The sequence below is a fragment of the Nanorana parkeri genome, unplaced genomic scaffold (genome assembly GCF_000935625.1).
Source record: "Nanorana parkeri isolate BGI_ZX_2015 unplaced genomic scaffold, ASM93562v1 scaffold892, whole genome shotgun sequence".
Taxonomy (NCBI): Eukaryota; Metazoa; Chordata; class Amphibia; order Anura; family Dicroglossidae; genus Nanorana; species Nanorana parkeri.
In genome coordinates, this window is record NW_017307160.1 from 487,015 (window position 1) to 499,084 (window position 12,070).

Genomic DNA, 12,070 nt, shown 5'->3' on the forward strand with positions numbered 1-12,070 from the left:
TCAGCTAGCATATACACCTATCTAGATATACATCTAGATACTTCTAGAGTATTTAGGAGATAATGAATGTATGCCATTGCAGGCACAAAATGTCTCTTAGATATAATTAGATCAGCAGAATGACATCAAAATGAATTGATGATAGCAGCTTGTGATCAAAAAAAGTCAACCATCCTGTTTAGGTGAAAGAAACACACTTTCAAAAAACACTGGCCTAATTAATGGAGAACCTGTCAAGATAGACATACAGAAGCTGTCACATCTGACATGTTTTAAAGAACATGGCCCAGGGCTGCCGTCTTTATCCTTCCTGCTACTTGGTGACTCATTGACTTGGAACAAGCATATGTATATTAGGTGTTAAGAAACCAGAAAGTGGACCTAGACTTTGGCAACATTATCATTCACACAGTGTGGAACATGTCATTTGTCAATTATATACCATCTACAGTAAGCATTCTGCAGCTGGTTTTTGCCCACTTTGTCATCCATTCTGCATTGCTGTGTGACACCCAGGGCCGGCCTTAGGGGTGTGCGAGCAGTGCGGCCGCACAGGGCGCCATGGCAACAAGGGCGCCGCGCGGCCGACACAGCTCGTCCTGGGGGCGGCTTCTCTCCCCCTCACCGCTGGGCGCTGGCCATCCGATATGACAATGAGCGGTAAAAGTTTTTTAAGCGTCACCTATGGTCAATTTTGGCCATGGTAATTTTTTTGCGATTTTGCGGGTGCGCGCAATTTTAAAGCATGACATGTTTGGTGTCTATTTACCCGACGTGACCCCGTCTTTTTATATTTTACCAAAAATATGGGTGATAAATGGGTGTGGTTACTGGGGGTGTGGCCACTAAAGGGTGTGGTCACTGAGGGGTGTGGTCACTGAGGGGCGCTGTAAAGCTTTCTCGCACAGGGCGCCTAAAGGCCTAAGGCCGGCCCTGGTGACACCCAACATATAGGAGGCACAAGGTATGATTGGTCAGCTCTTTCAGTTCCCAGGCCTGGCTCTCTGTAGATCCCATCAGTATAACCCAATGATCAAAAGTGGGCGGTATATTTGCATTTAATAATGCAAAATGATTGATGGCTCCTGCAAGACTACAAGAAGATAGTGTGCCTAGACATTATCACCTAGAAGGGCTCTTCTGCTTGTAATTGGGAATTATATACTAAAGATACGTACTTTTAAGCAATTGCTTTACCATAAAATCTCACTAATTAGTCCATGTTACACAGCCAAATGTGCCCATGTAGTGACGGAAGGATACGGATGCTTCAAAAGCAATTCAGCATTGAGAGATCTCATATTTCTATACTAACAGGTTCCTTTCAAGCTCACTTGATAAAAGTTAGTTATCTACAATACAACATTGCTTCTTTTCTGCAATTATACACCAGTTGCCATGGTCAAAGCAACAATTGATAACATTCAGTTCTGGAACGTCGCTCTCCAAAAGGCTCTGCAGTTCTCCCTCACGGAACACATGGTAATATCTCAAAAATGCCTTGGAGTCTAATGTATCAGCCTCCTGATCGCTAGCAGCCACTGTTTCATCTAGGACTGAATCGCTGGACTCAGTGGTGGATGTTCTCTTCAAAAGTCTGCTTTGGTGACGCGTTTCGCTGTCATTGCTACAAATGCAACTGCAGTGCTTAGGATCTGCCTGTAAACCAGCCTGCTTTGTGCCATCCCGAGCCAATTCACAGTGCTTTCCATTTTCTGTCTTTGAGGAATCTAAGGTTAGGAACCACTGCTGCTTTTCGTGTGAACTGTTTTTAATGAAGACATCATTATCATCAAAACTGTGCTCCTTGAGTATTAATCTCTGGTGCCCAAGGTCTAGACTACAGTGTCGAGGCGGCTGCACAGATACAGTACTATTCACCCAACCACTGACAGGGCTCAGAGACTTCATCTTATCAATCTGTCTCCTTAAAGAGGACTCATCGAGGGATCGAGAGAAGAACCAGGAACGAATTGATCTTCCAATGGCACTGTAGAGTCTTGTGTCTTCATTAGAAAACTTAATGCAGCATGATTCAGCTGCTATACAGTTGCCAGAACTGTGTGGTTGTTTAGATTCCAGTGTTTGTCTCAGATTATGTAAGTTGATGGTCTCATCCTCTCTCATTGACTTCAAGTCTATGTTGTGTTGCTTGGAATTTAAAGCAGAGTTCTGTCTGCTTTCACATTGGCTTGTGTCAGAGGTGCGTTGAGGCAGCAATGCTTTGTTCCATGGCACAAACACGTCTTGCTTTTCAAACCTGCGGCTCTTTTGTTCCATGGCCCAAACGTACAGCATTATCTGACCACCTGGAAGCAGGATTCTCACCATTTCTTTTATTGCACGGATTCTTCTTTGTTTGGTAGAAAAATGATGAATTACTATAACAAAAACAAAAAAGAACCCAGAATTAACTGTCAACTTAATATTCAATGCTCTTCATTTAATTTAAAAAAAAAAGCTATTAAAATATAATCGTTTTTTATGTAAAAGAACATTGTGATCCAAGAAATGGCTAGCAATAGTATTATGTTACCATTTTCATAATTCTCCATGTAGTTGCAATAATTAAAATTACTGTTTTTCTATGGGAACAAATCAAAATGATATCACTATAAAAAAGGATAAACTTTGCACAAAACATTAAACAAAATATATGGTTAGATGAAGGATAATAAATACTGTACAATCTCTAATTATTGATTTTTCAGAGGACAAAATAAAATGTATGTAACGCCACTCGACAACAGTTTTTTTAGTTTCTGCATGGTGACTGGAAAGTTTAATCACAAAATGGCATTTTATCCAGTATCTTTCAAGAACTCCAATGCTGAGATATCTCCTCCAGACTGGTCAGTACTATCAATTACAAAGCCCGGTCATTATTATGTTCCCTTGCTGGATTCTTTATAAAGTAGAAGAAATAACTGGGAAGGCCAGTGTCCTATGGAAGAATTGGGTCTCTGTTGAGGTCTGAAGACAAAAGGGTGTAGTGCGCTTTATCTTCAGCAGCCACCGTTAAAATAGCTAACTAGCAAATTCAGTGACAGACCAGAACTCAATGAAGGACTAGGAGAGGACTAGAACTGAATTAAGTTACAATATATGTTCAAACTAAAGCTGGCACTCGTAGGAATCCTCTTAATGGTGTCTCTTTATTGAAAAAAGATTGCTAGCATGTTTCAGTCCCCCAAGGGACCTTAATCATAGCAATAATGCTATGATTAAGGTCCATTGGGGGACTGAAACATGTTAGCAATCTTCATAACTGCTTTTATGCCTTTTCAACAAAGAGACGCCATTAAGAGGATTCCTTCGAGTGCCAGCCTTTTTCCACTTCCTTTTGCTGCCTGAGTCTGGCAGGGGCTTTGCTGAGCACTTCAGTTTCCATGGAATATTGGGTCTGAGAAGGTAGAGCGGCTTTATTCTTGCATTATATGTTCAAACAAGTTAAAGTCTCAAACCATCTAATAAAAAGATTTTGACTGTTTTTGAAACTATTTTCTTATACATAAATATGTTGTTTTCTAGGTCCCTTCTGTCTTTAGAACGGCTGCCTTCTTGCGACTCAAGGGTCAGTTCTTTTCAGTAACATTCAGTATCAAAAATGATATAGGTAGCAGTCTTTGTGGTTCATCATCATCCTGACTGTGGCTGTTCCTAAAAAAACTGCCACTAAATCCTTGCATAGATGAGTGTTGTTTATCACATCAGTTTAACAACTATATACTATGAATGGTGGATATGCAATGTTACACTGACCATGTGCAGCACTGACAGGCTCTCTCACCCTCCCAGTGCAGACACTTGGCCCACAACAGTTATGTGTTCTCTGATCCCTATACAGTTGCATTTAAAAGCTCTGATTAGTACCTAGATAAGATAAAGCTAAAAATACTCCTTCTTATACTTGGGACACTAATTATGTTTCTGCATTAATTCCCTTCTCAGTCAGCATAAACAAAATACATATAAATCATTAGCTAAGATCTGTCCAGGTAACAAAGTGTCAGACTTACCTCCAATGGAAATGACAGTGTCAAAGCATTGGTCTCTAAAAGGGAGATTTAGGTTGTCACACACCATGACCTCCAGGTTGTTATTCCTCCCAATCTCCACCAGGGGCTCACAGTAATCACAGCCCAGATTATATGTCTCCGGGTTCACACTAAGGTACTTTCCTGTACCGCAGCCTGCAAAGAGACAACAGATTTCTGTAAATGTCTTGTACTACTTTACAGACTTGCTGCTTTCTACGACTATCAGATGTACCCATGGATTGATTTGAACAACCTGCAGGTCAAGAAATGCCTGCTTAAATCAGAGGCTTCTAGAACAGTCACATGGCTTGGCTAAAAGTTCCTTTTTAAATTATAAATGAGAAATACAGACTTAAGTAATATTAGTGTGTGGGAGGCATTGTAATAACAGCCCAGAGATGCTTCCTTATATGCACTTAAGGGCCATAAAAGAGCAGATCGTCATTCACATTCTTAGCAAGTGGCCAGTACCCCTTGTCACCTCCTATACAAGATGATGAGATACTAGCTAGATGACTGGACCCAGAACTAATCACATGTCCCTTTATAGAGACCTTGTCACCAGACCTCACCCTTTTTAATTAAAATCATTGTAGCAGTATAGCATAATACATACTGACAAGTGTCCCTACTGTTTCTTTCTTTTTTTTCAAATCCATGCTCTGAGCAGCGCAAGTTTAGTAGGAATCTGACACTTGCGGGAGTGTCAGAAGAGCATGCAGCAAAAACATCTTAAATGCATATGTACTGATTATCAAATATACATATATTCAAAGTCAGCCTAAGCCAGTGACGAGCGGTACCTTTGGTTCCGGGTGAGGCATTCTCCAGCCTCTCCCCCAGTATGTCCAGCCCCGCCCCCAGCCTGCTGAAGCCCCGCCCATATCCTGTCGTAGCCACAACCCCAGCCCGCCGAAGCCCCAAGCTAGTGTGAAGGAGGGAGGGAGGAGAAAGGGAGGGGACAGGGGACAGGGAGGGGCCTTCCTGTCCTTCACTTGCTCGTCACTGCTGAGGCATCGAGATCGATGGCCTCAGTGTTTTTTTTCTTTTTTTGATTGGACAGCTTGGACCAATGGCACTTTGCCATTGGTCCAAACCATCTACAGAGCTCACGTCTCTAACACAGAGTAGAGGCTGTGAGAGCTCTTGCCTCACTAGTTAGGTTACACAAGCAGAGGGGAAGCCCGCTGCTGTGTAACCTAACTACCTGTCAAAAGCCGGATGCAGCGCCACCTGTATTAACAGGCAGCGTTCCATCCATGACAGGTTACACAGCGGGGAGGCTTTTCCTGCTCTGTAACCTGTTACCGGTCGATCTGAATGGAGAAAAAGCTGTCAGCTTCAGACTTGAAGCTGACAGCTTTTTCCTCCATAATACTAGGTGAGGCTCTGCTTCACCTGTCTCCCCTGACGGCACATCCCTGGCCTAAGCATATGCATAAACAAAACACAGATTAATAACAGTGGCAATACAGTCAAGAATAAGAGACCGGCCGGCCTCTTATAGAATATCTATAACTCAAGCTCAAGAGTGTTTTTCAAGAATAAAGGCTCCAGAACCCCCGGACTTTGGGGATAATCACACCCCTTTCTCAAGAATGTTGCCAACCAGGTACAGTGCAGCAAGTGGGTTTGGCGCAGACAGTAATCCAAGTTGAATGGTGGGAAAAAGAGCACAGATTGTGGAAACCAGCAGTGAAGGGAAAATGTTCATATCTGTCAATTAGGCCCCGTTCACACCAAGGCGCTTCGTTGTGCGTTTCTTTTAGTGCTGAAAGGCATGCAAATCAAAATCCCATGTATTCCTATGGGGCCGTACGCGCAGAATCACGCATAACAATGGACGCGTTGTTTAAAACAGTCCATAAGCTTCTTTTATGGCGCTTATCAGCTCGTTATGCTCTATAGACTTCAAGACGCCGATCAGTGCGTTTTTGCACTTTTCCATCCTTTTTCTCAGCCCGTTTCTGCAGCTGAGACTGCTTTTCAATGGACAACTGAAAATGAGCCTTATAACGCTCTTACAAATCAACAGAAAATGCCTGTAAAATGCACTGAAACGCGCAAAAAAGCACAAACACGTGCTACAAAAAACGCGTAAAAAAACGCTGAAGTGCTGTCGCCCTGGTGTGAATGAGGCTCAACTGAGCTCACATTCTTTTAGCCTTACTAATAATACAATGCAACACAATCATGGGTAGGGAAGGAATGAAGTAAAGAAAACTCACAGCATTGTAAGAAATAAGTGACATAAAAACCAGCAGTAAGCTTTTTTAGGATAATTCTACATGACGTCTGATCATTATGTACGGAGATCAGATCAGCAAAGTACAGTACATGCAAAGGAAAAAACAAATGAAAACATGCATACCCTCACGATCCCTTGGCTAAGAAAATATAGCAAAATGCTGACACTGAAAATAGATGTTTAGACACTTTAACCCAAGCCTTGTTAATTGGAAACACAAGTAATGTGTGAAGGAACCAAAAGCCATTAATAGACCAAGATATAGCAAGTCTCTGCAAGGCTGTGAAAGACGATTAATACAGCGAAGGCTTTTAATAGAGAAGTGCAGTGAACACAGGCTGATATACTGAAGTGTTAAGTATGCAAGGCTATAAAAACCATCACACTCATTAGCAGTATTTGCTTTATGAGCTGTTCATTTTCCATGTCACTGTGCAAGCAACGTCCATTTATTTTTCATAGAAGTGAAGAACTTTACTAAGTATTGAAACATTCTACCCACATTACAGTATATGCTCTTCTTATGTCACTGTATACAAGGGAAGCTGGAATCACTCAGGCAGGGGGAGGTAGATGGCTTGTGGCTCTTCATTTTAAATGGTAAGCTAACTAGAGCTGCAGCTAACGATTATTTTCAAAATCGATTAGTTAGCCGATTATTAAGTTCGATTAATCGGATAAAAAATTAAAGAAATTTTTAAAAATGGCTCCAGTGATGGGACTACTTGTTTGTATTGAGATTGCAGTCCATCACAGGAGCAAGCTTGGAGCGGTGGAAGTAAAGAAAGAAAAGTAAATGAAGAAAAGTATGGTGTGCAATATAGTGAAAAGGAAAGTGTAAAATTATACAGCAATCAATGCAGAATGGCACCGGCTATAGAGGACTACAAAACTCAGCAATAATACATTATACAGCGCAATGCAGAATACCACCAGCTATAGAGGAATACAACAAATCCCAGCAATAGTACATTATAGCTGGGGGTATTCTGCATTGCGCTGTATAATGTACTATTGCTGGGTGTTGTAGTCCTCTATAGCTAGTGGTATTCGGCATTGCACCACTGTATAATGTACTATTGCTGGGATTTGTTGTACTCCTCTATAGCTGGTGGTATTCTGCATTGCTCTGTATAATGTATTATTCCTTGATTTGTAGTCCTCTATACAGCGCAATGCAGAATACCACCAGCTATATAGGAATACAACAAATCCCAGCAATACATTATACATACAGTGTAAAATGTATTGCTGGGATTTGTAGTGCTCTGTAGCTGATGGTACATTGTGCTGTATATTTTACACGGCCTGTGGAGCCGTGAACAGGGCCAACCAATCGGTAGCCGATTAATCGATGATTGAAAAAGTTGACAACTTTTTCAATCATCGATTATAATCGATTATGTCGATTCGTTGTTGCAGCCCTAAAGCTAACACTGCACACCTGCACTACACCACACGACACCCGGGACGCGCGCCGTGGAAATTGCCCGGCTCTGTACAATGCAGGCAGCGATTGCCGCGCGGCCCCAATGATTTTAATGGGGTGACAATGTACCTTTTTTTTTTTTTGCAATACACGACACGCAGCTGTTTTAGCCTCCTGGGAAACTGTGTGATCCACCCAGCACGACTGGGGTGCCATTAGAAAATAATGCCACCCACAGCGTAATCGGTTCACACCTTGGCAAATCTTGACCCAGCGGCAATCCGCACGGAATTGTACATGATTGCCGCGTGGTGAGGTGTCACCTAGGTGTGAACCTTCTCCCGGTATATTCAGGATCTAATGCTTGCTTAGTCTGGGGGAATGTGATAGAGAAGAATACAGTACTTAACTTATTCCTTGGACCCATGGCAGCTGGCACTATTCTTTGCTCCCGCACCAGAATGAGTGGGCCCTTGACATCATCAGGTACAATGGCCAAGAGGGGATGGCCAAGAGGGGTAGGAACTTGGAAGTCAACACAACCAGAGATGAGGAGTGGCTCTGTGAGACCAGTTATCGATACCAGAACCAGAGAGGAGTGGATTAAGATAAGTAATTCTCTCCATTACATCCCCTGTACCCTAAACAAGCATTCAATCATGTATATACTTAAAGAAGGTGGACTAAGGTACTGTGGGTTTGGGCATATGGCACTCTAGTGAATTAGTTTTCATTCTTGGATGTTTTTCTTTTCTTATTTTGGTTTTACTTGCCACCAAAAAACTGAACTGAAAATTCAGATCCTCTATTTTTAGCTTTGGTAGAGTAGGACATGTTAGAGCCTGTCAGGTGTTTACTGCTCTGTCCCCATTGGGATTTTTTTCCTTCACCTTCTTTTCATAAGACAATAGCAACAAGAACTGGAAGTGAAGGGGAAACTTAACCCAATATGGTCACATACAGAAATAAAATCTCACACATTTTTTAAACCTTCTCTTATCAACTAAAGAAAAAACTTTTGTTGCTGTGTTCCTGATAAGATTTTCAATTACTTCTGATCTCAGGGAACCATCACAGAACAGGAAATAACAGAAAATCTCCCCAACACAGACAGCGCTACAAACCAAAATGGGGTTCAAACCCCTATCCATTTTATCCAAAGCAAACAAAAGCTTTGGCTTGTGTTGAACTGAAAGTTTTGATGTCCCTTAAAGTTAGGCTGACCCTATTTCCTTGAACCAAAAACGGGACATTGGGATGGCAAAAGCGGGATGGTTTTAATATTCCGTATTCACGACAAAGTAAGATGATAACAAAAGCTTTATGACAATATAGTAGACGTGTACAGCATAAAGTTTTGGACAAAATGACATATTTTGCCTTTTTGCTCTTCTCATGTGGTTTTCTTCTTTTGCGCTTCTTGCAATTTAATGGACTCATTAAAGGTACGCTCCAGGTACCCAGAGCATGTGTTTTTGTTGTTATCCAAGATTATGAGTGATGCACTAGGAGCAACTCCCCTTACTACCCCTTAGCACTCTCCCAATAAACCAAAGTAGTTACAGCACCTCTCTGTCCCACTTTCTCTGTCTTATTGTGAGCGGAAAAAATGGGGTTAGGGGGCTTGTGTACCTTTCCTACACTTCCAGCCTTTCACCGATTAGCAGCACTGACTGCGTAGACCCCTATCCTATGCCCCTGGTTGCTAGTAGTCTTGTATTCGCAGAACACAAGCTGGTCAGTCATGTGAACAATCAAGTCAAGTGTTCTTATCCCACCCCCAATAAGATCCACACAGTCTTCCACAAAGAGAAAGTAGCACAATACAGAGTAATTTGACCAGCCGCTGTGATTGCACCCCGCTTTAACTACCTCCGGGCCGGCCGTTGTATAAAAACGGCCGGCCGGGAGCTCTCTAGATCTGAACGTGCGTCTTTAGACGGCCGCTCAGACACGCCTACCATGTGGAAGTGTTGTATTTTACATCACTTCCGCATTCTTGTGTCACTCTCCAGCTTCAGAAGCTGGAAAGAAAAATTAAAGTTTCCCCCCAAAAAATGTAAAGTTACACATAAAAAAGAATAAAAAAAACAAAAACATTTTTAAAGTCCCCACCCATATATACACGCATGCAAAAATGCATCGGGGGCGCATACGACGCCCATTACACCACACATGTTACATATCGCCACAAACGTCACAGTGGGAGCAATAATTCTAGGGCCATCAATCACTGATAACACTAAACTGATGAGCGGTAAAATCTTTTAAAGCGCCACCTATGGCCAATTTTGGGTATAGTAGTTGTCTGCGATTTCGCGGGTGCGTACAATTTTAAAGCTTGACATGTTTGGTGTCTATTTACCCGACGTGACCATGTCTTTTATATTTGACCAGAAAATTGAGTAATAATAAATGTTTCCTAACATAATGTTAAAAAAAGTTTTTTTTCCAAATTTTCTATAATTTTTCCTAATTATAGTAAAAAATAAAAACCGCAGTGGTGATTAAATACCACTGAATACTGAAAAATGGCCTGGGCAGGAAGGGGGTCTAATTACCTGGTCTTCAAGCAGTTAATGCATAATTAAATGGAATGGAAAATTTGTCTTGAACAAACGAAATTCTAACAGTGAATGTGGTTTTCGTTGCGGAAACTCCATTCATTCCAAAATTAAATGTTAAAATCAAACGAAATTTTGGTCGACATTCATCAAGTGTCTGATTTATTATTGAGTTGTAAAAAAAATGTTTTAAATCTTTCATACAAAGGTTCGTTTGGAAATCTAGTAGTGTATGGCCAGCTTTACTTAAAACAGGCCTACTGTGTCAGAGCTGTATAAATCTCAGGACTGTATGAACAAAAATACTAGAGATGCACCGATACCGGTATCGAGTACGAGTACCGATATTTATATTTCGGTGCTTGCTGATACCAAGTACCGTTACCAGTACTTCCGCTAGCATGGAGGCAGCTTCCAGGGTAATCAGTAAGCCGGGCTTCTTGATTGCCTTGGAAGCCAGCTCGATGCTGTTTGGCCGGCTCGATGCTGATTGGCCAGGAAGCCGGCTTCCCAGCAAATCAACATGAAGCCAGCTACCCAGCAAATCAGGAAGCCGGGAGGTGGGTCATCACTCGCTGCCCAACTTCCTGATTCGACTGGAAGCTGGCTCCATGTTGTTTGGCTGGATCTATGCAGATTGGCCAAGAAGCCGGTTTCCCAGCCAAACAGCATGGAGTCGTCTTCCTAGCCAATCAGGAAGCCAGGAGGTGGGTCATTACCTGCTGCCTGGCTTGCTGTTTGGCCAGGAAGGCAGCTCCATATTCCCTCCCAGCACTGTCGGTCTCCGGTATCAAGGAAGGTATTGAAGCAGTTGGGTGAGTACGAGTCCAAATACTTGATATCAGCACCGATACTCATCCCAATACTCAATATCGTCATTGGTGCTTCCCTAAACAATACAAATCCTTTGACAGGTGAAACAGCGTCCATTTATGTATTTCATCTGTGCATTTGCTGTTTGTCTGGGGTTAAGATGAAATATTTGTAGTTATGTTTTTTTTAAACAACATAACATGCAAAGATTACATGGAACTAGAAATAAAGCCCAACTCCAGGGAAACTAAACGTTTTCCCTTGCAGTGGAGCTGCCCCCACACTGCAAGGTTAACTGCTAGCATACGCCTATAGGGCAGGAAAAAGCTATTTTCCTTATCCACTAGGCATAAGGCATAAACCAGCAGCTAACCCTTGCAGTGCGGGAATTTAGCAAAGCTGTATAGATAACAAAGGCGATTAATTTGTTAATTCCTCTTGGATAAGGCTGGAAACAAAGCAAAATAGTCCTGCTGGATTCTGTCAGATATAAAACATTAACACTGAAATACTGGCAACTACGGTAACACCACAGTGAGATCCTTACCTATATCCACAATGAGACTGCCTGGCTTTTGCTCCAGTAGAAACTGTCGAACCTTCGGCCAAGCTTTACTCTGCACTTCATTGAAATACGGAGCTGTGCTCTCATAGATGCTGTGCACATGTTGATTTTCCAGCTGGGCAGCTTCATGGTCCATGCTGAAAGAGAACAGCCAAACATTGCTTAGCTTAACCATTAAAAAGAGGCAAGAATAGCAATATCACAGCTAAACACATCTCTCCTAGAGAACCTCCATCTAAATCAGCCAAAAAAATCCCTATCATTGAGCAGAAAAAAAGTCAACTTAATTACACTGACTTGTTTGGCACAATGTTCAGACATTTGTTTTCATAGACACCAATACTAGATGCAGACAAAGAAAAATCAGATTCTCGATAAGGAGCTGTATTTTAATAATTAACAATAATCCTG

The 12,070-nt window shown here is 41.9% G+C and overlaps 1 protein-coding gene across 1 annotated transcript; it reads right to left on the minus strand.

Annotated features, from left to right (window-relative positions):
- Window positions 1–1,326: 1,326 nt before the first annotated feature.
- On the minus strand, window positions 1,327–11,795 carry KIAA1456 (KIAA1456 ortholog). Its single transcript, XM_018565844.1, has 3 exons — window positions 11,642–11,795; window positions 4,020–4,193; window positions 1,327–2,381 (listed from the first exon to the last, which is right to left on the minus strand). Exons 1-3 carry the CDS (start codon window positions 11,793–11,795, stop codon window positions 1,345–1,347), a joined length of 1,365 nt encoding a protein of 454 aa, XP_018421346.1. The 3' UTR covers window positions 1,327–1,344.
- Between the last annotated feature and the right edge of the window lie 275 nt (window positions 11,796–12,070).